The 27,079-nt window shown below is 41.5% G+C and overlaps 2 protein-coding genes and 1 long non-coding RNA gene across 4 annotated transcripts in view; 1 reads left to right on the forward strand and 2 right to left on the reverse strand.

The window, feature by feature from the left end:
* Nucleotides 1–13,588, reverse strand: part of trpm3 (transient receptor potential cation channel, subfamily M, member 3) — a 128,477-nt gene extending 114,889 nt beyond the window's left edge. The window contains exons 1-2 of the mRNA XM_047329246.1: nucleotides 13,511–13,588; nucleotides 10,605–11,954 (exon numbers count right to left, since the gene is read on the reverse strand). Of these exons, the coding sequence (XP_047185202.1) occupies nucleotides 10,605–10,808 (204 nt within the window). The 5' untranslated portion in view covers nucleotides 10,809–11,954; nucleotides 13,511–13,588. The remainder of the gene's footprint in view (nucleotides 1–10,604; nucleotides 11,955–13,510) is intronic.
* A 57-nt stretch (nucleotides 13,589–13,645) lies between these two features.
* On the forward strand, nucleotides 13,646–16,970 carry LOC118314284. The gene is made up of 3 exons (XR_004794627.2): nucleotides 13,646–13,765; nucleotides 14,510–14,562; nucleotides 15,933–16,970. It is a non-coding gene; the product is annotated as an uncharacterized LOC118314284 (long non-coding RNA).
* Nucleotides 16,971–23,988: 7,018 nt separating this feature from the next.
* Nucleotides 23,989–27,079, reverse strand: part of cemip2 (cell migration inducing hyaluronidase 2) — a 28,052-nt gene continuing 24,961 nt past the window's right edge. For both annotated transcript variants that reach the window (XM_035639973.2, XM_035639975.2), the window contains exons 22-24: nucleotides 26,934–27,079; nucleotides 26,705–26,811; nucleotides 23,989–26,600 (exon numbers count right to left, since the gene is read on the reverse strand). In XM_035639973.2, coding sequence (XP_035495866.1) covers nucleotides 26,401–26,600; nucleotides 26,705–26,811; nucleotides 26,934–27,079 — 453 coding nt within the window. In that variant the 3' untranslated portion in view covers nucleotides 23,989–26,400. The remainder of the gene's footprint in view (nucleotides 26,601–26,704; nucleotides 26,812–26,933) is intronic.

Here is a 27,079-nt window from a genome sequence, read left to right on the forward strand (position 1 = left end):
CTGCAAAAAATATGACAACAACAACAACAACATAACAGAAAATGCAACTGTTGCACCTACAGAGAGAGTGAAGTTAAAAAAAAAGGTACAGTTCTGATATCACTGTTTTCACTTTGGCACATACAAGTGATTTCACTTCTAGATCCTTGCCACTCAGCATTAGTGCATTGGCCTGGATGGCAAAGTGTGGACAAAATTAACTAAAGGACAAAAGCACACTTCAATCAGCGGAATATAATGAAAAAGAGCTTCTCAATTTCAAATCCAAAAGCCTTGCGAAGATAAAGGATTATAGAGCTGTAGTAATACCTCTCCCCCTCTTAAATAACGAGGGCAGAAAAGAGAGGGCGATGAAAGGATTCTTTTGCAGATTGGAAAACTGAAACAAAGAGAACAGATAGGCAAAAAATAAAAGCCAAATAAAAACTAGAATTTTGATGGGGTCTGTTCATATATTTTCTAAAATCTGCATGCATGTGTTCTCGTCGGCATGGCATTTTCAAATCTATATGAAAAAAACATGATGCAGTGGTGTATGATGTGGTATTTCATCTACACAAATCTGTCAGCTCCTTTTTCCTATTTTAAGTTATTTTACCAGATGAAGGCAGACAGTGCAGACATTGTCACCGACAGTTCAGAGAAACTTGGTGGGCTGAAGCAGAGAAAGTCATTCAGAACCAAATTGCAGCAGTGATCAGTGAGGGTTTTTAAGGTCAGAATACACCTTCCGTCACGCAGTCCATGTTTACACACACACACGCACACGCACACACAACTAGATACCGTCTGTCAGGTCAACTGTGGCCATTACCTAAGCCAGGTGAGTTGAGCAATCATTGCCACAGCAACAAAAGTTTGCCATGTGACCTTATCAGACCCTGTCCTCTGGCTTTCCTTCCCCCAACCCTTTTTCTTTTCATGGCCACGGTTCATTTTGCCCTTTCTATTCCCCTGAAAAGTTCACCATCCACATCGTGTCTCTGAATGGTATCTAAAGAATAGATCTCTTTAGTTACTTTTCAACAAAAAAGGGATGTGCCACACCCCACTGTGTGTATGTGTGTGAGAGAGAGAGAGAAATGTAATAATATATTGGATTTATAAAGCGCTTTTCATGTACCCAAAGCGCTGGTACAAAAAGACTTTACAAGCAAAATATACATTTTTTCACCCTCTCACACTTTAAGCTTAATCTTTGTCTCACACACTCTCTCTCCATCACTGCCTCACACGCACGCACAGAAGCAATCACACACAAATAAGTGTTTTCATCTTTCCAAAAGATGCTTTGTTGCCTCAGCACATTCTCCCACTTTCTAACACCCTCCCACCACGTTCACTGCTTAAACAAACTCTACATGAGGCATCGGGCTGTTTCCAAGCTCCTGTTGCTACGGGTGTCAGTCAACTCAGTCAAAACACACACACACACACACACACACACACACACACACACACACACATCACTGCCATCAAATAACCAGCTTATTTGCACAACCGGTGTGCCACTGAAACATGTGTTAAGCAGATTAAATGATGAGGACTTTGCTGAATTGGCATGCCAGCAGCCCGGCCTAAGGTTGGTTATGACTCAGTCCCACCGGCATTCTAACATAAAGTGAAATGAAAGTCTCAAGCGTGGTATGACAGATACTGAGACAGACCTATCACTGAGTTGTGCCAGGCCAACTCTCATAGGGGAGAATAAAAACTTTTGGTAATCTGGGGTGTTGTTTTGCTGTGAAAACATAAATCCTCACAGGGCAGTGAGGGGATTGATGTGTTCACATTTCAACACCCTCTGTCTGGCAACCACTACCTGTCTCTTGATGGCTCTCTCATCTTTCCACTTTCCTTACCTTAGTTAATTAATTTATTTTAACTACTACGAGCTGAATTACAAAATGCTAATGATTTACAAATAGGCTTTGGGGCCATGTCCATGCACACTGTTGATTGTGCAAAACTATATAATGGTGTAATTAGTAAGTTTAAATTGATAGAGGGGCTGACATTTGGATCAATCTTTTTTTTTTCCAATTGTCCAAATCCTAGCTCATTAATATTGAGTATCTGCTTATATAGAGTCCACTCCAAAACTGTAATTCTGAGCAGAAGATATGAAATTTTGATTAAATATGTATCTGGCACATTGAAATAGCAGATGTAGCTGTGTAGATGTGTTTTTTTTAACTAATTTCTGGTTCAAAAAATGTAAGTTGATCATCTTAAATTATTGATCCTATATGTTACCATATGATACTATACTTTAGGAAAGTTTCAGAGAGTCATCAACTTCTGAAACTGACATGACACGATGCTCTAGAGAGGAGACGCAACAGTCTGCTGGAGTTAACAGTGGCAAATTCATAGCAGTGTCACAGAGTGTATGTTCTTCTCTCACATATGATCTTTGGTCGAGAACAGACACTAACTTGGTCTATCATCAAATGTTTTTGCACGGCTGCCGTTTGCCAAAGAGAGAGAGTTGGCGATAAGCAAAGATTTGTATTTTGCCAACATGGACGTAAAAGTTTGGCTCAGATAAAGATAAACTCTTTCAAGAAAGTTGCCTAACAAGCAATTTTCACAAGAGTGCATTCTGTCAGAGACAAAGTTATGCAGGTGAGTATTGTAGTGAGCTAACAAATAGCTAAGTAGGGTTCAATTGCTTATCAGCCTACTCTATTGCTAATCAAATAAATCACATTTAAAACGCACTACTTTGGCTCTGATGCATCTGCCTCGCCATGTCTGTTGTCACCTCTCTGTGGTCTCCAGCATCTGATTGGTTACACGGCACAACCTGTCGATATTGAAGGGTACTGTATACACTGGCGTGCACAGAGGAAGGAGAAGCAGGTCCAAGTTGATGTAGAGAGGTTAGTGTGATATATGTGATCAGTAGTTAAGTATGGCCCTCAAAGGGTTTTATAAAAGTTTTACTGGTTCCGCATCCCTGGTTTAGATGGATAAAACAATAAAAGTAGAGAAAATACCTTAGAAAACTTTGCAACATAGTGAGTCATTTTTATGGAAGTATGAGAATAGATTTTTCTGTAATGTTAGGACTCACATTAGCGCTGCTTGAAAAACACACAGGTCCCCCTCATTCAATCAACCAGACCATTGGAGCCATTCATCAACTCATGGTCCCTGTGGCCACAGTTTTTTTTTAAACGCTATCAATAAAATAAGCTTTTTTCAGAGTACCTGCGAAGCCTTGCACAGTTAACATTTCACACAACCACACTACATCTCATATTCCATCACATTTCCTGTGAAACTTAATAGTTTTACAGATGCATATCAAGACAAACACTGTAGCCTGCAGTGGTCTGGTCTTAGTGCAGTTTGAACTGTCTCCACATCTTATCAAATCATGTGCATTGTGTGTTTGGCAACAGTTTTCAAATTGTGAGATTACGGCAAAATGGGAGGTAACAGCCCCAAGCTAGCATGGATAGCAAAGTGCATTGTGCGAGTATGACACATTGCACATAGTTGTTTAAATTTGAGGCATGACACAATTTACTGTAGGTAATGCTGATCATCAATGCGAATTTCACTGACAACAGTTTTACCACAGTGAAAGTAAGAATGCTGCTAGCAGGCCTGGAGTTACTGTTGAAAATGTAAAGAATATACACTACGTTTGTTAAAAGACCAATAAAACCTGAACAGAAGCAACACATTTTTTACTGCGACAATAATGTTTTTGGGGGGTTCAAGCAAATGTCACTTCCAGACCATTTGCACTGTGCAATTTTCTTCACACTTGGTTTTAGCACTACCTTGCAGTGGCTAGACGTATCGCACACGCATGTCAGGAAAAGAAACTATTGTTAGTCTCCCTTTCTAATAAACCTAAGATCTCACACAATCTTTCATGTTCGTTTTAATGGTCTCATTTAACGATCTCTCAATGAATATTCTTTCACAGGAGGAGCCACAAGGGGGAACTAGAAGCCTTGTGTTAGCATATCAGCAAAAAGTTCTAGAAATGTTTCTAAATGACTTCCACTGTGTCTGATGAGTTGGTATTAGATTATATTTACAATGGCATAGATATGCAAGGTCAATGGCTAAACTGCAATATTCACAAAATTCACCAACTACTTTGCGTAAGGTAAAACTTCACACAGCAGAAACTGTAGACCTCATCTAAATGTCACTTTAAATGTAATTTAACCGCAATATCCTACAATCTCACCCTGTCTCATACTGGACATTGTTCATAAGATAGTGAGGATAATATCTCATTGTAAAATGAATTAAGTTTAAAGAGTGGATACAAAGTATTGAAAACAGACATGGTCTATGTCACAGTTAGTTGAATGTAAGTGCATTTATTAAAAAAAAACAGATGAGAAACTATGTCTAGATAGATGATGTAAGGTAGATGTAAACTGAATCTGTGCAATAATAATAAAATGAACACAATGACAGGAAGTAAGGGCACTGAATATCATCTGATTAGTTCATTCAGGCTAAGACAGTGTGTCATTATACCCTCCACACTTCACATCTACCCCAAAATATTACATGTTCATATAGTGATGTGCAACATGGAGCAACTCTGTATGCTGCAACAGCTCAACTGTCCCTGGATTACACTTCACCTGTAATTGAATCAACTTCTTGACAGCTAAGCAGCATGAGGCTGAGGAAACCTTGGACCAGCACTCAGTCAGCGACAGTCAGAGCTGGCATCCCACAGGATTTTGCACTCTCCACTTCTACCCCTCTCCACCAGCGACTGTCTCTCAGAGGAACCCTCTGTCAAACTCATGAAGTCCAACACAACAATGACTGGCAGCTGTACAATAACTGTGTGATTACATTTCTGTACAGGTGACTAATAAAACGGTGTCAATCAATAAGGAACAGCAGGTCCTGTTTTATTCCTATTTGGGTAAACATTTGCCATATATGCCTGATCTCATTCTCTCAGTCACTTCCTCTTCCACTTTCTAACTTAATTCACAGACTAACTTCTGTCTCTCTGTCGTTAGATCTTTGATGGTTTATGGCCTTCATTTCACAGCAACATCTATGTCTCCCCCACCCCTCATCTAACGTCTCTTGCCTCTGGCCTTTGACAGCCCTCTAGCTTTTGTCACGATCACATCTACGCTCTCTATAATTACAGATATATTTGTGTGTGCATTATGTTTCACAATATATTTTCATCTCCTCTCAGGGATGATTATGCTTTTATTTATTTTTGATCTATCCTTGCTCCCATCTTCATATGGGCCTACACTTAATTGCGATGCTTAACATCAATGGAGTCTAATCATCAAAACTCTCTGTGTTTAACTCAGTAAATGCTGTTATTCACTTCCTTTTGATATCTCCTTATTGAAATGAGGCTTTGGCAGAAGTTCAATAAAGAATATCTCTTCCACCAAACCATAATCAATCCCTTCAAGGGTTAACCTCCTGTTCCTTTCATCTCCATCACTTCCACATTCAACAACTACATGGCACCACATCTGACTGGTGATCCATCTGCCCACGCTCCTCCAGTTAGTCAATCACTGCAATTCTTTCAGACAATTCTACAACCCACCTCCTCCCCATCATCACTTCATCCTCCACGATGTCAAGGGACACTAGTCCAAAGTTTTCCATCAACCACCCACTAGCTCCACTGATTCCAAAAATATGTGTTGTTGCCATGATCCAATGGGAGACATGGTTGTTTCTAGGCACCCAACAGGGCTTTCGCTCTAGTTTTAGCTCTGTTGAACAAACCCCTGTGATAGCATAGTTGTTAATTTTATTTTTGTTGCCTTTGATGTAGTAGTATTTCTCTGACAATTGCCACAGACAATAAAAACATAAATTAAAAAAGTAACCAACTCTCCACCTACAATAATGTCATTCAGACCAAAATTGTATTGCCTGATTGTGCTGCCAAGCTGCAAAAGAACAAATGCCAGATTCCTAAAATCACAAAAAGCACTTTTTAGTAAGTTTCAAAGCCACTGATCTTTGTTCTAAAAACATCACTTTAAAAATCACAACTCGCTGAACCATGCGCTGTTACCATAGGAACTGATCAAATTCTTTGAATCTTTCCGACCCCTTGCCTCATAAAGTAATATCACACTTGGATTCATTGTAATGAGAATCTAACACAAGCATCCACCCATTTTCAGTTTTTGTTTAGAGCTGTAACAATGTGTCCATACTCTGCTAGGATCTACAATTATTGATTTTTTTGTGACTTTGGGGAAGTGGAAACAAAAAATTAACACAACATTGACATATCAGCATTTTAAATCACAGACGGGGAGCTATTTTCCCATCAAAGACCATTTACATTTTTATAACATCCTTCTCAGGTCATTATAAATTTCTAATCATTATATAATCAGGTCATTATAATTATTGAACACAGTCCAAAGACCATAGGTGACCACAACCCTTAAAGGATGAAGCAGTATAGATAATGGATGGAACGACCATGTTGGTGTGATTTCAACCATTGCATGTCATGTCAATATTGGCTATTTCTAATATTGTTTTTTAATACTGTATCTTTTATTGATGTAAAGCACTATCACAGATTTGTGAGAGGTGCTATACAGATAAACTTTAAATATCACACAAACCTCTCTTATGCAAGGGCTGGCGAAGCATCTGATGTCAGATGATGCTCCTGGCAACTGGTTCTACAACTTGCTCTAAAAAATCCTTACCTTTGATAGAGTCACGAAAGGACAGTAATTCATCGCTTGTACCAAACTCGGTGGTAATCCCACATACAACAGTGGTTAACTTTGTATGTCTGCCATTTGGCACTGAGCAGGCAGTGGGTTTCTGTAAGCTGCCAGCTGCAGTTGAAAACGATGCTATGAGAGCGGTGAGACTGAACCAAAATAGTCAGGGCAGGACAGATAAACAGTAAGCTAAAACTCACTGGAAGCTCAGTAAAGCTGATGAAGCTTAAGATTCAGGTGATAATTCTCTGAAGGTTCAGTGTAAGTTACTCCATGCACATGTCACATTGTTATAGAGCTGCCAGTTAATCGATTAATCAGTTAGTAATCGATTACTAAATTAATCACCAACTATTTTGATAAGCGATAAATCGATTCAAGTAGTTTTATGAAAAAACAAGTCAAAATTTGCAGATTTCAGCTTCTTAAATGTGAATATTTTCTGGTTTCTTTGCTCTATGACAGTGAATTAAATATCTTTGGTGTGTCGACAAAACAAAACTTCATCTTTGGGTTTGGGGAAACAAATTCGACATTTTATGCACCAAACAACTAATCGATTCATCGACAAAATAATCGACAGATTAATCGATACTGAAAATAATCATTAGATGCAGAACTACATTTTTATCATAATAATATTAAACACATACATTATTTCTGTAGATTATGTCCTTTTTAGCTAGTTTGACAGACAGGTGTGTGTGTGTGTGTGTGTGTGTGTGTGTGTGTGTGTGTGTGTGTGTGTGTATTCGTGCGAGTGCGTGAGAGAGTGAGTGAGTAAGAGTGCAGGGCAAAGGTGGGCTGAGGGAATCACTGAGCTCATCTCTATAACATAATTAATTAATTTACTCATTTAAAAAAAATATATATAAATATATGGTGGTCAGTGTTGACATTATGTCGCTTGCCGCAATCAAACGAATGTATGGTAAACACTGAGATGTGGTCAAATATTTCTGGATCATTAAAAAACTGTAGTGAGCCAGAGGACATCAGCCGATGAGTGCGGCGCTTCACTGTGGTTCAGGACACATTTGTGTTCACAGAGGGGAAATGTCTGTTTTCAACACTGTTGTGGTCCCACTGTGACATGAGATGAGGCTCATTACAGATAACAGCATAAGGGTGATAGTTAGAGCTGCAAGGCTTTGACACTACTATCTTATCTCAAATTGCCATATTCTCTAAGGGAGTTTTCATGACGTGCTGGTTCACACACAATAAAATACAGTCAAGCAACACAAACAAACAACACACACGCAATTTAAACCTGAAAAACATTGCTATAAAAAGGGACAGGGGATTTCTCTAGGTGTACAGAGCAGAAAGCCTCTATAATCCACAGGCTTCATGAACTGCAGGGCATTCACATGGCATGAAGAAAAGCACAAACTGTGATACATGCTGTATCACACACTCAATCTCCACAGATTCACACATTCAAAGGATAGGCACAAGCTTTAAGCAGGGTACAATAGGCTCTGTTGCACCTGTAGCACTGACTAAATGGCTCCACCCAGACTGAACCTGAGCCAAGGTCTTACATGTGTGAGTGTGCCTACAAGAGTAATTAATATTCGTTACATTAAGCTTCATGTACAAATTAGGAAAAGCAACATTTTAAAAATCTAAATTGAAGTGAATGAAAACTGATTTTCACAGAGGAATAGATTCACAGCTCTACAGCAGCATGAATATTTCCACTGAGGGATTTAAAGTGACAAACCTAAATTCACAGCTGAATCCTCTCCCTCACTCTCCTTATCTGTTTAATTTTTCTCGTCTTGCACTTGTTCTGCACTAACCGTGAGTGTTGGATTCCCAAAGCGCTTGTGGAGTGAATCTCCATCTCTCACTCACTTTCTTTTCCAATTTCTCTCCTTAACTGTGTGTCTCACTCAATCAGACTGTCACACACAGTTTTGGTGTCTCTCTCACACACACACACGCACACACCTTGCCATTACAAATAACTAATTGTCTAATGATCTGAGACTACCAGTGGCGTTGTGGTAGTATCACTCTGTGGTTCATATCCAAGCAACACAAATCCTACAGGACCAAGCTTAGCTGTTCTTTGAGATCAGGCACACACAAACAAAAATGCAGCTAGAGACACAGACAGGAGCGTACGCACTTACGCATCCACGCACTCACGCACACACTAGTCCTACTGTTATAAAATATTTTGAGCCCCTTTTTACATTTTCTACATTTTCATATTCTTTTATCGCGCCTGTGATAAAACTGGCTACACTACTTGACTATATAAACATTTCCTCCAAGACTTTTTATATCAGAGTATTTCTGCAATACAAAATAGCACTGGTTACTGGAGCACATCTGAAAAACCAGAAATGGATCACATAACGCCAGCCGTGCATATCTGTGTCTGGCACACATCTCCCACTGGAGATATCGCTGCCAACCATCACCCCACCGATGGGCTATGCGCGATAGTCGCTGAGCACCAGCAAGCAGCCAGCATTACTTATTCTGACCTCGATGCATAAACATCAGTGAAGTTCTACATTTCAAAAATAGAGTGGATCACAGAGAAGTTCCATCATTGCCAAAATGACTGGAGATTTTTTTTTCACATTAACTTGACCTATGCTGCCAAAAGACAGAGTACATCAATTTTGAAGCACAACAGGCATGCCAGCATCTTGAAGCTGGTGCAGGAGACTGATAAGATAATCCTTTATTCATCTCAATACAGGGAAATTTGGGAAAAAGGAAAGGACAAGGAAAAAGATGGGGATGGAGTGAAATAACACATTTAAGTTTCTATGAGTCTGTGTGCAACCAGTTTCCTTTCTATTGCAAATCTTAAAATGTAATTTCACAAATACTTAGACCCGTACTTTGTCGGCAGGCGTACAGTATCACTTGCAAGTTTTGCAAATTCAGTCGCTTGCTTCAAATTTTTCTGTTATCCTCAAACCAAATTTCCCCATCGTGGGACGAATGAAGGTATATCTTATCTTATCTTAGCTTAGTCTACTCTATAATACTACAATATACAATGTGATTTTTCTACCATGTACAATGGCTTAACTGGAGAAATTAGCCAAAGTCACTGAAAGCCATTGAAAACTGTAAATTTCTCTGCTTATATTCATGTGTCATATTATGTTGCTTAATTACCCTTTACCAGCAGGTAAGGAGTAATTTATTTGTCTACAGTGATCCTCAACATTGTTATACTTCTTGACATCGGCAGCCACATTTCATGCAGCATTGTTGTAAGTCACTTGACGCCACTGACAACATGCTGTCTTTTACTGAGACAAATTTTCCATTAAATTCCCACTAAGTGCTGATGGTTATGACAGACAGGTCCTTTGGTCAATTTACTCACTACGCACAGGGAATCACTAATAGTCTTTGACAGATAATGTGTTGTGGTGACTGACTAGTGTTGACTACTTTGCATTATCTTTAAAGTTCGAAAAGTTGTACTTGTAGCAGTTTTACATCTAAATGGTAAATAATCAAGTATGTTTATGTCAAGTTTAGATCATATGTTTAAAATAAACCGGTATTTAATCTTCTATTCTGACGACAGTACCTGGTTTCCAAGGGAATATGTGATGAAGATTGTGTAATGTTGAAAACAACTGCACTACAGCTACAGTGTCTTTTTAATTATTACTAAATTGGAAAATTAACCAGCAAGTTAGTCTTCCAAATTCTTCTCCCCCATTCACGCCGTAATCCCCCACTGCTGCTTAACGCCCTCCCAGGACAGGTGCTACCTCAACAGCAGCGTTTCCTGTCCCATTTCCCTCCCAGCACCCAGGGCATTGATTAATCTTTGGGGCTACATGTAGAGGGGGCCTAAGTAACCTCGAAACATCTTACCGGTGGCTGCTGAGAGTTGATCACCCCCCTCTTGGTGGACCCCCCTCTGGAGCTGAGCCTCTTCCACGACTCTGAGAAGCGCCCCCTGGTGGTGGGACGCCCTGGCCCAGATGTCCCGGACGCAACAGATGCATCATCCCGGGTGGAGAACTGCCGCTCCCCTCGCAACTCCCTCCGCTCAGCCCACTTCTTCTTGGAAGCCATTGGTGTTAAAGAATTTGGTCAAAGAGATGTGGGAAGCAGGGCAGCCACGCTGAGTCAAGGCGGCTGTTCTTTTATCAAACTTGTGCCACAGGTTGCATCTTCACTTATTTCCTAACTCTTCTGCCTGATTCGTTCAGTTTCTTTCCTTTTCTTCAGGTGTTCTCTTTCACTTCGAAAGAATGTGCAGGAGGATTTTTTTTTTTACTCCTGTTTCTTTTACTTTTTCCCTCTTCTGAGCTCTTGTTCAAAGGTAGAGGGACAGCAGATCTTCACCTGTGTGGCTTCACTCCTGTGCTCTTCTTTTCTTCCCTGTAGCCGTCCTCTGTGAGAGATGAGAGTCAGAGAGGAGAGGTGGCGAAGCAGCAGAAGGTGCTGTCTGCACCCTGTTGCATGTGCTGTGGCTTGCCTGTTGATGCTGTTTTCCCTCCTCACAGGGAGAGAGAGAGCGAGAGAGAGAGAGAGAGAGAGAGAGAAAGAGAGGGGGGGGAGAAACAGGGAAACAAGGCAAGGGAAAGACGAGAAAGAGAGTGGGGGGGGGTGAGGGGGGTTGGAGGGTACGATGTTAAGATCGGGAGAAGGGGAATTCAACACAGAGACAAAATAATATCAATGTGCTCCCAGAGATGGCAAGGGAAGAAGAAGAAAAGAAAACAAGACAGATGGAGAGAGGGACAAAAAGGAAAAGTCTGCCAGACAAAGAAAACAAAGAAACAAGCAGTAGTCTCTCTGGAGTGCAGGGTTCCTGTTGAGCATAGCGCAGAGCTGCTTTAAGCTGACTGAGAGCCACAGAGACAGACACCCTGTTCAGTAAGTCACTCTCTCACTGTGAACACTGTGCCTTGAATACCCACAGCTACTAAACCTCCATCTCCTCCCTCTCCTCTTGCTCCCCGAGCTTTGATTCACAATCTCACTCTCTCTCATTCTGTCCAATGTGGGTTGCATGTTTCCCCCTCTTCTATTTTCTTTCTCTTCTCTCTCTTGGATGTACTTGGCTCATATCATGAGTTTAGCCACCGGAGCCTCAGTTCCTCTTTGCTGTTGAAGAGTAAAGGATGATACTTCAATTGCCAGCTGCTTACTTGGTTTTCTTCTTCGCCTTCTCTGACTTCTTAAGTCTTCAGATTTGCTTAAAGACATCCCCTGCTGTGGAGTGGACAGAAGGTGAGAATTTGAGAAATTTCTTCAGGTGCAGTGGTGAGGAAAAAGAAGGCTCGAAATCTAAAATGATTCTACATCTATTTTGGCCAAAGAAGAAGAGGTAAATATTCTGGGACAAGAAAAACAGGTGAGAGAGAGAGTGAGAGCTGGACAGGGAGGGAGGGGAAAGAGACAGAGACATACAGACAGAGAGAGGGAGAGAGAGAGAGAGAGAGAGAGAGAGCAATGAAGATGGTGGGACAGAGACAGGGAACCAGAGTAAGGAGAGGTGACAGTGTCTAAACACCAGGGACATTGTTGTCGACGCTCCCAGCAACAACTCGTCACCTGGGAGTACGCACTACTGTGTATTTATGAGTTAGCGTGTGTGTGTGTGTGTGTGTGTGTGTGTGTGTGTGTGTGTGTGTGTGTGTGGTATACGACTGAGCAAGTTAGAGACAAAGTGAAAAAGCCAGGCAGAAATCCCCCCAAGCATGAGAGTAAGAGGAGTGAACAAGTGACAGTGGGAGAGGAGGACACAGAATGAAACCATGGGGACAGGTATATCGAAATGACGCATAGTCAATCTTCTGCTAATTATAATGTATTGGAAACCAGAAGCTGAGTGGAAACGGAAAATTGCAATAGGCTGGCTCAGGTTGTAAAATCCATCAATTGCAATAAAACAGTCTGCGCATGAGCAGACCGACTCAGTCTTACCACACCATAACAATCCCAACTGGACACTGTGGCTAAAACAATGAGTTGATTTGCTGATGATATAATAAATAAATAATATCAATGAAAGGTTTTTGTCACATTCAGACAGAAATGCAGTCACTGGTTCTGGCTTCTTGCAGAACCTGCAATGACAGGATTTACTGTCCCTACACTAACGACAAGAGAATATCACCGCTCGCACAAAAGACATTTGAAGACTCTGCCTTGTGTGGTGGGAAATCTGATGGCATTTTTTTTTTTTTTTACAAAAACCTGACATTTTATAGATAAATCAATCAATAATCAGCAACTTACCAATAGTCAAGATAATTATAGTTGAAGTATGTACATTACTATTAGTTTGACAGTGACTCCTAGACAACATCCCTGACAGCTGTTCATTCTGCGTACAAGCGTTAAATACTGCAAGTGGATGAATACGATCCAAATGCATTTCTTAGCTAATTAATAAGCTAATTATTTCATATTAAGTGCAATTTAACGTTGAAGTCATACAACAGCCTTTACGAATACGATGCTGAAAGTGGGACCGCTTTACAGGCAATACAGTCAGTGTGTGATGGTAACAGCCAACAAGTCAGAGACAGTTCGACTCAGTTACAAGAAATATGTAAACGAAAGAAAGTAAATCTGCGGCTCTGTGACGAACAGGTGTCATTAATATCCTAATTAGCTAAGGCTAAGTTTTTAGCATGCTAACGATAAACCTGCTGCAAAATCTTCCCGGCTAAACAGCAGCTGTGATAGAAACCGGCCGTGCACCGCTAACCTTGATTTGCTCGGATGGAGTGAAACAAGTGCGTCGCCGCGCGTCGTCCTACCTGACGGCGGCTGTGTGCGCAGCGAACAACGCGCCGGTTCCGGTCGTTCGCTCCGACTCGTCCGCGTGGGAGCGCACGGTGTGTTGTTCGTAACGGCCGCTGGGAGGCGCTCGAGTCCAACGCGGTCGCATGGTGGAGACACCCGAGCGAGAGGAACGTTTGGCCCTAACCTCCCAAATTAACTCCCTGGCAAATGATCCAAATCTAGCTGCAGGATGTCCTTCCGCAGTCTGTGTGCTGTGTGGTGCTGTACAGGTATGAGTCAGGTGGTTAGCTTGGTTTGAACTAAAGAGAAGGTTGATGAAGAGGTTCTGGTTAATGTCGTGGCCAGTTACAGGGGTTGTTAAAAGGGAAATAAATTCAGGGTAGGCTTTTTATTCAGACAACAGAACGTTGTGTATGTAGTGTATGATAGATAGATAGATAGATAGACAGAAACACAGATAGACAGACAGATATATAGATAAATAGATAGACAGATAGATAGATAGATAGATAGATAGATAGATAGATAGATAAATAGATAGATAGATAGATAGATAGATAGATAGATAAATAGATAGACAGATAGATAGATAGATAGATAGATAGATAGATAGATAGATAGATAGATAGATAAATAGATAGATAGATAGATAGATAGATAGATAAATAGATAGATAGATAGATAGATAGATAGATAGACAGACAGATATATAGATAAATAGATAGACAGATAGATAGATAGATAGATAGATAGATAGATAAATAGATAGATAGATAGATAGATAGATAGATAGATAGACAGACAGATATATAGATAGATAGATAGATAGATAGACAGATATATAGACAGACAGATAGATAGATAGATAGACAGACAGACAGATATATAGATAGACAGATAGATAGATAGATAGATAGATGACTTTATTAATCCTAGGGGGGTTAATTCATTATCCATTATATGTAAATAACAGTGTGTTTTCTGTGTTTTTGTTGGATATGTACAAATTGGAGTTGGCTGTGAGACTATAACTCAGCATTGGAAACTCAATTCAGCCCAGTTTATGGTAACCACACACACACACACGCAATGACACGATAGCTTTTCCGACTTCCAACTAGTTTAGAAAAAAAAGTACAATGAGACTATACTGTAGCAGTAAAAAGTATTAAACAGGATGTCAACACACAGACAGGGAACACATGTAAATTATCCCATATCATCTTTTGTAGAAAAGAAAAAAAATGCCGGGCTAGCTCTTGACCACAGAAGACCAAATGTAATGCTAAACACTAATTTACAGTGGGGACATAGGGCTAGAAAGTTGAGAAACCCCATGACGCAGAGTGAAAAAACACAAACTCTGAGAAGCAGACAGGAGGAAAACAGAGTTTTCGATTTTAACTGAATGAGCTTTGAGAAGATGTGACATGGTGTATTTAAAGTTTGAAGTAGTCTGTGTGCAGGCTACTAGTTGACAGCTGCCTCCGTCGTGTCCCCCACTACCACCCCCTTCTTAAACATCAAAGATCCACCTACACAGGCTTGCGTGGTTACCATGGTTACTAACCTGAACACTTCATTATAATCCTCCAATGTATCATCGTGTGTACTCATGTACAATTTCACACCATTTTATCCACACATTCCCCCACACCAGCAGCAGACACGCAACCAGTCACCATCAAACACACACACACACACACACACACACACACACAGACGTAACGACGTGCACACAAATACGCAACAGTTTTACAGGATCACTTACTGATCTTTTGAATTGCCAGAAATCTTCCATACAAATAACAGATGACATCATTATCTCACACTCAGCATGGAAAGGATTTTATAAGAAATAACAAGAGTAAAAATAAAAAATAAATTGTATTGAGTCTGGCAAAAGATCATTAAAAGATATCTTCAGTTTTCAGATAGCGTGAGCCCGACGTGCACACTAAATGGCCAAACACCAAATAAATAAATAAAATTAAAAACATCCACCGACACCTTCTACCGCTTTTAATCCCAGGTCGTTCCATTCAAAACTCTTTTGAAGACTCAGAGGCTTTTTAATTGGCTGTCTGCTTAGCAGAATATTTTTCCGGGGTTGCCTAAAGTGTCAGACTTTAACAAGAGACAGAAAAAAAAGACAGAAAAGAGCAAAGCATAACAGCAATGAGCTGCCATGAGCCGAAGGAAAAACAAAATACTTGAGGAAAAATTGCCCAGTTAGTTTCTAATCTCTAAAACAAACACTAATTGCCAGACTTCCTGAAAACGAAATTGGCCTTGGGCCCTGGAGATTGTTGATGACCAAAGATTATCTCTGTCAGTTAGATAGGAATGAAAGTATTTAAATGCAAATGACTTTTTCCACAGCAGACATGCCACAGATTTTAGTGATGAAATAAACGATGGTGCTGTTCATTTCAGGTGTCCGAGTCAGCCATGACTGTGCAACAGTGTGCCAGCATCACCCGGACCCCTTCATTTTATCATTCACACTTGTGCTTTTCCTAATGTAACATGACACAATGTCTGCTGTGACAAACCCCCATGTGGTGAACCTTGAACCACAGAGGCAGAGCTGCTGATGTCAGATCCTGTTCCAGGTAGAAGAGGAAGTGTGTGTCCTACCTTCATGTCTGTGCAGAGCGGGGTCAGAACCCTTCTGGCGTGAGATTTCCTCGTCATTTTCTTCTGGTGGACAAAATCAGAGAGAGAGAGAGAGAGAGAGAGAGAAAGTAAGAAAATATCTGTTGTACATATTAATATGAATAGGCTCCAAAATCTGAAATCAGAAAGTGGTTTAAATTAACTACTTCACTCCTGTGTGCCTCTCTTGCCAGCTTTATTCTAATTTCAGAAGTCCTTTGGACATAACCAACATAAAAGTAATAATACCAAAATATTTATGAAAAAAAAAACTGCAACTTGACTGGCAAGGCTTGTCCATGCGTATTCATTCAGCTATGAGTGGTGAACTCAGAGCCGGGCGTGTAGCCACCTCACTCACATGAACGAATCAATGTAGAAAACTGCTGTAATGAATTCAGGAAGGCCTTGTCCTTGAACTTGTAACGATGTTTGACAAGTACATTTGTGCAAGGGGAGAATACAGTACATCTCGCCCTTTACTTATCTTCCCTCATTCTCATTCGCTCATGTGATGAAAACTAGGACGAATTATTTAAAAAATACTGTCTTTCCGTAAAGAATCTGTTTAAAAAATAAAAAGGTTTACTCCATAAAAAGAGTACAAGAGCGGCGGTGTTTACCCTCCTGATAATTTACCTCTCTCTCCTGCCATATCTTAACACTAATTACAGCTTCCTCTCTCTCTGTGCGACAGAAAGGTTGGGGATGCATTTTTAAGCAGGCTGACGCCATCAATAATTCACACAGCATCCACGGACAATATGTGCGCTTCTGTTTGCCAGAATTTGTGAGTTTCTCTCAACTGTGCCTGCGTTGTGCATCAGGTTCATATATAAAATTATGGCTAGAGAATCATATTCGCTCTTCTGATGTTCTGATTTGTCTTGAATGTGTCTGTTAATTGAGCTGGGGGGAAAAAACAAGTTGCTGTCAAGTATGAGCCAAAAGCAGGACAGCCTCCACTGGAGAAGTGTCACCAAAACTGTCCATACTGCTGCTGGAACTCACACCTCACAGGCTGTTTGACAACAGTGTAAAGGATAACCAGCAAAGCCACGATATCCTCAATATGCTCACAAAATTATGAATTTGTCCCCCGAATGACTCAATAGTGCTGGCTTTCCTTCGCAACCACACATCCACTAATGAGGGACAGATCATCCGTGTCTGAACAACAGCCGCCGACCGACTTGGAGAGGAGTCACTAATCAGTGCATCATGGAGAAGACACCAAATCTTGTGCACACTCACACATGAAACACACACACACACACACACACACACACACACACACACACACACACACACACACATACGGCATACTCTCTCTGTAATGATGATTCTCCACTGACGGAGAAGTCCAGGTCTTGATCAAACCTCAGCTACTTTTGCATCATAGAACTGAAAACTCTTGAGAAAGGGAAGAGTTCATTTAGTTTTAATTGAATTATAAGACTATGCTCGACCTTGAGTCAGAATGACAGGGAATTCTCTCATGTTCCAGTTGGAGGCTTCAGGGGCATGAAGCAGAAACTTAAAAATCACATATGGCTGATGATTCCATTGTTCTGCTCTCAATCGCTCAAAGAGAGGCAAACTTAAAGATTTAAAGGAAAAACCAAATACAATCCTTCTGAATAGGGAACAGAGAATCCCTCAGAGGCTTGTTCTAAATGTGCAAAAAAATCCATCTTTTATCAGACTTGCAGAGAGCAACCTACTGAGGATGATTTATACATAGGGAGCATATGGTTGCTTCAGTGTCCAATGGCCAACAGATGGAGGGGCAAAGCAAAAAAAAGAGGGGGAACACGGGGAGACGACTATCATTTATTTAGCATACCAGCAGCCGACCACCTCTCAGCATTGGTCCGCTCCTACAGCTTACATCGGGCAATTTTCTTTATCATAACCCAGAAAAGTTCAGCACATGAAGAAATCCAGGACAACAGTGATCCCCAAGTAACACTTTTTAAAAATAACTGTGTCGTCATTTCCTCTACCCCCCTCCCCTCCCCCGGACAATGATTTAATTTAACTTTCTTTGTAGCCTACATGTGAAATCATCATGACGATTGGCCCTTTTATTACATTTTTTTACACACCTCAATTCAAAATGGCCGATGTCTTACCACTCTGAAAGTCTTGGAGGCTCCTTTGGGAATCGCTTTCCTCCCTCCCTCACTTCACCCGAGTCTTGAACTTGAATCTTCTTCTGAACAAATTGTCCTTCTTTCTTTAAAAAAAACCAACAAAAAAAAAGGTTTCACAAAACAAATGAGAACAGAGGGCGGGGGAAAAAAAGCCAGATGACAAAGAAGCAGAGGAAGTGGTGGCTGTGAGAAGATGGCTGTCTCCAGGAGTCAGAAGCCACAGGTGGGAAAGAAGTCTCTCTGCTGGTGGAGGCGTGTTGGAGGACAGGGCATGACGCAGGCATGTGTGTGTGTGTGTGTGTGTGTGAGAGAGAGAGAGAGAAGACCAAGAAGATGTTGTCTTCTTTTACACCTCTATGCAAAAGATCTCTCATCTGGCAGCCATGATGAAAAGTGATGAAGATGTCCCTGATCTTCTACCGGTGAGGCGCGCCTCCTCAGCTCTGCTTCACTGGTTGGACGGTCTTGCGCCTCGTTTCGCCTTTAACAAGCTGCCAAGGCCCTGTGTTTCAGCAGAGGTGAGCGGGAGAGTATCGGGGTGTCGTGGAGGACGTGTCCCCGCAGATCTGGCCGCGGTGTCTGGGCCTGATGAGCATCTGGCAGGTGGAACGTCATCAACAGAAGCACCCGAGTCACAGTTGCTCTGAGGGGGCTGCAGGGCGGGAGACTCAGTGTGTGTCTCCAGATCCTTTGAGCATCTCACCAGGGCAGGTTGCTAGGTGAATCTGTTATGATGCCCACCTCAACCCCCCCCAACACACACACACACACACACACACACGCGCAGTTTGAAGGGAGTAGGGTTAATGATAGCAAATAAAGAAAAGTAAACAGCGGGCGGCTAACGAGTGCTAATTTAGTCCAGCGCTCTGCTATGAATTAATGAAGAGATCACTCAGATGCCACAGCAACAGAGGGGAGGAGTTGTCTTGCGGGACATCAGTGAGGGGCCCCTGCCAGGCCGTTGAGCATTTTAGGGCCCTGATATGCGTCTCTGTTGTCTGGAAACATGAGCACGATATAACGTCTCACTGGGCTCGTTGGTGTCCATCCACGTCAGCCATCCAGGGCCGTGGCTCAGGAGGTGGTTCGATTCTCCGGCTCGTCCATTCTGCATGGGCAAGACGCTGAACCCCCCAAATATCCCCCCGACGACTCTCCCGTCAGTGTGCCAATGATGTGTGGTAAGAAAAAAAGCACTCTACATAGGAAATCTGTATGGGTGTTTGAAGGAGTGAATGGACTAGACTAGAAAAGCGCTATATAAATACGTTCCATAACAAATTTTCCCTATTTTGCATTCCTTTTACTCCTGTTTATTTGCTTTCTTTTGTTTTTTTGCCAGCTCTTTTCCTTGATTTGCCTCTCCATCCCCCTCTGTTCCTCTTACTTCGCCTTGTCCCTCCTCCGGTCATGGCCTGTCTGCACCGATGCAACAGGCAGATGGCAGAATGGCTCGTCCAACTGCGGTCTGTCACATCAGGTACAAACTGGTGCTGATCGAGGCCTCGCTCATTTCCACACCGCTCCATCACGCAGCCATGCACACACCTGCTGCATGGAACACATACACAACATAAATATTACTCAAGCTTGACGCTCTTCTATAAAGCTTAAATATGCTCAAATCAGAGAAGAGACGTCTAAGAAAAGAGTGCGTGAACGCTATCAAATTATTAAAAGAGGCGTAGCATCTTAGACGGTAGGTTCACATAAAGTGTAGCAATTAGTAATCACTTACCTGCCTGCGAGTACCAGCGTGTGGGTGGTTCTCTTCAACTCGACACGTCATTACAAATGCTGCATACAGGGCACAAATAAGGAGATAACAAGTGTAGAAAAGGAGCTGGATGATCCGATGAGCCGTGTGGATAGAACATTGAAGGAACAAAGAGGACAGTAAAAGCTTGTTAACCATCATGAGATCAAGTTCTAAAAAAGTTGGGACTCAGTGTTATTTATATTAGTTTATAACTGAATTTCTAAGTTTAAAAAGGAAAACCATGTCGCAAAACCCTCAGCGAAAGACAAAAGGCCCTTTTTGTACTCATCTCATTTTATATATATATATATTGATAATAAGAGCTGCCTTCTTCACACAAACAAGAGAGCAGCATTACAAAGCACAGAGGACTAGACAGTAGAGCCGTCGCAGGGAGTCACTTGTTCATGTTCCATATCTTGTACACAGACCACTCGCGCAAGGCACAAGATAGATGACAAAACACACACATTCAGGTGACAAGTCTTTCCATATCAATGAGGTGCTAATAGGTGTTTGTATGTTTATTATTCCGAATGTGATTGAAGGACAAGGAGCCACACAGACAATCAATCAACACAGTGCAAGAGCAGAAAATATGAACGCTTTTCTGCTCGTCTCACCTAAGCACAACACAAAATCTATATCTAATCAGAAAATGTAGTGTGGCTTTTGGGTCTGGCCGACAGCATTTTCCTCCTTTGAAATCACACACACAAACACACACACACACACACACACACACACACTGAGCTTGTGTCACATATTGAGCCGGTCAGCTGAAAAGTGTAGGTAGGTTTCTGGTGAGTATATGTGTATGTACTCAAGGGGCCTTCTGGCTAACAGACTAAACACTGAGCGAGTGTCAAAGTGGACTTACCCAGTGATCTCTCTGCCTGAGCCTGGGCCTCTGGGGCTTTATACCAAAGTTGGTTTTAGCTTGGTTACAGGATCAGATGTGTCGGTGACAGCCTGGAGCGGTGCAGCTCTCAGAAGAGCAGCAGGCCCCCGATGTTTGGTCAGTCGAAGCAGAGTGAAATCTGGTGCCGTTTCTCCGGGGAGCTGTGATTATCTCAGTTTGTTAACCACACTTCAAGTCTCAACTTGATTTGTCTCAACAGGCAATTGGTTTCACAGCAAGAATTAGTTTAGTTGAAGAGTGAAGCATGATTGCTGCCATCGCTATCATCATTTTCATCATCATCATCATCATCATCATCATCATTCTGATTGCCAGGCACTAACACCCTCGTATTTACATGAACAGTTTGGATGCATCAAACGAGTCACGACACAAATCCGGAGGTTCTGTTAACGGCCTCCACAAAGCTCCTTTACAGCCAAACAGAGGGAACAATAGATCTAACCAAATTAAGGATCTTTTAATGTTTGTTGCACAGACGGAGCAATTTCATACGGAGTTCTCTGTGATATAATCTAGGTCATGTTGAACACACAGTGCACTTGCTGGAAGTTTCACTTTAAAAAAATCCCATGCTGAGTTTGAGCATTTCAACATCTCACAGCTCCTTTGAGTCCCCAAACACAACATGTAGCCACATATTAATTGAGTGAATGAATAAAATACAGAATAAGCACTTTTGACAATAAAAAAAAAGGAAATCTGCATCATAATCCTTTTTTGATTGCATTTCTGGGGCTGATTAGCCCGGTATCATGCTGCGTGGAAAGTACATGGCATATTTTCCCGTAATAACTACCTGGGACAAGGTTATAACTGTCACACCCATGACTCTTCATCTGGAGGTTGATAAGGTTAACTCACTGGTCTAATGGGCTGGAGAACTGATGAACCATTTGATGTTAAAGGGTAATTGACTATGTCTGGGTACTGTTGTGTGTCAGCTGGGAGATTGGGAGATTTTGGTGTGTGTGTATGTGTGTGTGTGTGTGGTGTGAATGTGTTGGGAGTATCACACTCACAAGCATAGACGTGTCAACAAACTGTCAGAAAAGATTATGGACATCATTAATATATTCCCTGTGTGACCTTAAAGCGATCCCACCCACCTCTGCACTGACTCATCAGTACCTGCTCAAGCTGTTGTGGTCACTTTCCATACTGCCGTGCATTGCTACACACTGTCGGAGGTCGGAGGAAGTTGATCACAGAGTGTGTTTGACTTCCTCCACCAGCTCTGCACTGTGCGATTATTATGCTACATCGTGTCTCATCCGGTCGCACTTAACAGCTGCAGGCCAAGTGTGTGAACCTCTTCCTCTGCCCACACCTTTATGCGGTTCACTGACTCTGTGCAGAGAGGAAACCGAGGCCGGACGTGGAATCGAAAGCTCCCACCGAACCCCAACCTGTTTCTCTGCTGCTGTTATACTGTGACATTAAGTAGACAGGAGATTTATATTACTCCTCGGGGCAGCAGGGACACACGGAGCGAGGGGTTGTCATGGAAACGGACCCCTACGTGGCGTGTCAGAATTGGTTAATTATTCAGGACCACCATCATTGAGCATCAGCGGGGAATCAGCTGGAACCGCTCAACCGGCTGAATGGTGAGATTAAAAAAAATTATACGAAGCAGCAAATTGGGGAATCCAGATAAACTTTGCTTGTATATGCTCGACTGTTGGGCTATAGAGCTCCGGGGTGCAGTCAGCTAATGAGTAATTTCACCGCACTGCACACGCAGTTCATTTCTATGCAAACGCGCACGCAGCAGTTAACTAAGGACGGCAAGAAGCTATTCTTTCATATATCAGCGGTCGTGTCAGTCGTGTCAGTTTTTCTACAGGTGTATATTGCTTCGAAAAACTAATTTTGCGCAGGCACGTGTGACCATGGTCGGCCTCCGTTAAGTCGAGGCTCGTGATGAGCTTTGGTTGCAGCCGTGTTGTAGGGCCACAACGCGATAAGAGAGCGCAGCATGAATGGTTGTGCAGTGGATTTTTGTTTTTCTGTTTCCTCCTTCCGTTTACCCCCACCCGATTGAAGTTAACCACAGCATTAAAATGCTTCTCCCCAAAAAACACGTGAGATGTTACGTCGATTGTCCGCCATCTTTAGAATTCCAGGAGAAACGTGACAATACGCATCCCCTCATTCTTATCGTGTTGACATACCTCATGTTTTCCACTGTATGATGCAGTAACTGCATACGACCATAATCTGATTTATTTTAATGTAGTGTTTTTACCCTCACACATTGCCACAGGTTTTTTAGTTCGTTTTTCAGAAGGCAGAGTTCAGTTTTTAGGTCCAGGTCATTTTACCATATAAATGAATGTGTCTAAAACACCCGGACCCTTTGTTCCCGACTCAAGCTTATCTTGGACACATTTGTCTCCTTTTCCTCTTTTATTTTCACTTTTTTTTTTATTACTTTTACTTTCTTCATCCTCTTTTTCATTTAACCTTTAGAAGGATTTTTAGAAAGAGCAGAAAACTAAACACAAAAAACAAAAAGATACAGTGATGAGTTACAACGTGGATGCATGTTGCCATAGTTATACCCTTCTCATGAAAACAATATGCAGTACAATGCATAAAGCTGACGGCTACTGCCCACACAAACACACACACACACACACACACACACACACAAACGCGCGTCTCTACAGTGTCATATTTTTAGCTTTGGCATTTCTCTAATTGTATTTGCACAGTTCAAAAGCCTGAGAATTACATAATTGAAACTCAGCTGTAAAGAACTCTGAATCCATCCGTGTGCCTCAGAAAAAACACAATTATCAAAGGATTTTAAAAATAACACAAATACCACCCATCGACAGCTTAAATAGGTTGTGGCAATGGCAGTGTTCTCACCACCTGCACTCATGTCTCAATGTCAAATTTAAAAATGTGACCTGACCAGACCTGAAACTGTTGAAACGATCGGTGAGGAAAAATAAAACAAAAACAAAAAGATGCAGTGTATCATCTCACCACTGTGCATTATTTATTCATTACGTTTTTCTTTTTTCTTTATGGAAGATGCCCGAGGGAGCCGCCGTCCCCATGTGCATCATTTCGCCTGCAAGTGTGTCACACCAGTCTGTCATCGCTCATTTCCTGAATGGTCAGGGACCTTTTTACGCCATCGCAAAATATCATTGTGTGGTTCTTCTTGAAACTTAGAAGTTGTCGCTTGTCGATGATGAATACATCATTTTCTTTCTGCGATCCATCGAGCCATGCCCCCCCACACACACATCCATCCATACATACACACGTGTAATAGTTTAAAATTTTTGATAGATGCAGAATGGAATCTTTAGAGGCTCATTAAAAATCAACCATAACCCTCTGGCTATTCCCTCTGAGGTAATGCATGATGGGATGGTAAGAAAAAAAACAGAGATGGTTATTTTCAGGCTACAGTTTGATGGTGATTTTGTTAGTACACTAACTGTTGGTCATATCTTTAATTTGAAAAAATATAGATTTGTGCCAAGATGAATTTCAGAGTAAAAGCAGGAACTCCTCGAAGATACTAGGCTGCCCCCCAGTGGTGAGACTGTATATCTGATGCAAAGAGGTAAAGAATTAGGATGCTGCTTGCATTTGTCAGATCTGTAGAGGCCATTGTATTCCAGGCACCGGTAAGTGAGTCATGAAATATTTTTTCATTACAAAGCAGAAATGTTTATTTAATTGGCAATTTCATAACAAATGCTGAGTTTCCACGTTGAAAGAACTGATTTAAATTCTTCCAGATGTTGACAAAAAAACAAAATCAAAACAGTTGACAGTACACACTATTGACAACCTGTGTTCCACTACATGTACAGTTTGTACAGTTAAACAGTAAACAACATATTTACAAAGCTCAGTTCTAATGAGAATTTTTTTTATAAATCTGGTGGTGCATCTTTAAAGCATCAACTGAAACGAAGGTCAAGGGATGGAAACATTTTTGACAGTAGAGTGGTTAAAAGGCAACAAGGTTATTGTCCTCTTTCGTACATAAGTCAGGCACTCACACACACGCACACACACGAACACAGGCAAACACAGTGACAGATTGGTACTTGTCACTGCTCAGTGGGGGAGCCCTGCTCACATCCAAACACCTTATAAGAGATTATATACTGTAAATCTGGACATGAAGTCTCACACCTTGAATATATTTTGTATGTATTTTTGCTGCTCACTACTGTAAAGTCAGGGCACTATATCAAACCCCCTACGATGCATCTAGAAAATGGCAATAATGCACATGAAAAGATCATGAATGAGGCAGTTGAATAACATAAAAAAAAAAGAAGTAACAACATAACATATGTATACGTATGTTTGTGCTGCACATGTGGCCAGCACTTGAGACAACTTTACTGCGAAGAGATAAATAAAAAATATGAGAGGAAAACAAAATATCCAGTTAGAAATCTATTAAAAGGTGCTTTAAGTCTTTGGCTGTAGAGCTGCGCGACGATCAGAGGAGGTTTTCCAGTTAAAGATTCAGTCGTTACATCGACTAAGAAGCTGAATGATGTGTGTGTGAGGATTGGTGGAATGAGTCATGACCTGCACATTATTAAGTTATCGATTTAAAGGCATTATCATATGTTTAATTTCCCTGCAAACTAACCGTATACCTATATGACTATTTCAATAACAATATGGCTTGTTATGACTTTGTTTTTAAAACGCATTTTGCATAAAAATAACCCCCCTAATATACCGAACCCACCCAGCGGCTGTTTTATTACATTACATTTTAATCTTTGTCTTTATGTCGCTGTTAAATTCTCAGATGCGATGGCATTTATTTTCATAATTTCCTTTTGAACCTGAGCGCGTCTCTTCCATCTTCCATCTTCAGTTCCAATCAAACACGGTCTCATTTCAGGGACAATGTAGTTCATTTTCATTATATCCTGCTGGCCTGCGTGTGTCTAATGCATTGTTTTTTTTTCAGACTCAATACAATTCATTGTGTTTTCATTTGCAACACGACGAACAATAAGATCGGTGGGTAGATATTAAAGGTTGCGTTTGTTTGCTTTTCTGTTTTTCCGAGATAAACAACTGAGTTTTCAGCATTGCGGAGCTCCATTCAATCACTTTGGCTGATAAGGCAAGTTGTGTCTTTAGAACGAAAGTGCATTGACTCAGCGGCCCCGAGGCACACTTACACATACACATACACATGTGCACACACAAACAAAATCATAAAAAATACTCCCCCTGTTCATAATAAAATACCTTCTCTCACTTGAAATTGGTAAACATCTCCACCAATCTTATAAATTAAAGGTTCAGCAGTTCACATTCGTCAGCTGGTTGTGTGTGCTTGTGTATCTGTGTACAAGAGTGTCTTGGGTAGGTTAGTTGTGTAGTAAACATTGGTCATTGTAGTCCCGTGGCTTTTCGGAGGAGCTCCAAGTCTTTGCGCGTGTGAGCTGTAGGCGGTGTGCAGCTGTATGCCTCCAAACCCAGGGGGAGGTAACGCTCCTGCAGCCGCAGGAAGTCATCCCCCTGCCCGGCAAGTAGAGAAACCCACGAAGGGGGCGAAGAACCACCCTGAAAGCCCCAGAGTGCCAGACTCTCTGTAGTGATGAGAAGCAGCAGCGAGAGTGTCAGAGAAAGACTTTTGCCCCAAAATACAGTTACAAGAGACAAATAAAGGTAACAAAACCATTATGTCACCAACCTTTACTGTGCAGACCAGCGGCTTTGGCCAAACCCAAAGAGACCAGAAATGGTGCGACACCAACCAGGCCCTCTGGCTGACCTCGCGTTGCCATGAGAACGATGGACCTGTTGAGGAAACCGACAGGTCCGTAAATTCAGGCATGACTCAGACACACCTGTTAACGAAATTGACGTTTCTAAGCCCTTATGTGTCGTGAGAAGTGATCTTATATTTTTTCCTGGCTCACCTCTTTGGTATTCCAGTTTTTAGGTACTGTTCCATTTTGGCATCCATTTTGGAAAATAAATTTTTCTTGGTGACCTTTCCGGAGCAGGCATCCACTGAGACCAGGAAATACCCCGGCTGAGAGAAGGGCATGGTCACTTCATTGAC

Source organism: Scophthalmus maximus, chromosome 19, assembly GCF_022379125.1.
Source record: "Scophthalmus maximus strain ysfricsl-2021 chromosome 19, ASM2237912v1, whole genome shotgun sequence".
NCBI classification, from domain to species: domain Eukaryota; kingdom Metazoa; phylum Chordata; class Actinopteri; order Pleuronectiformes; family Scophthalmidae; genus Scophthalmus; species Scophthalmus maximus.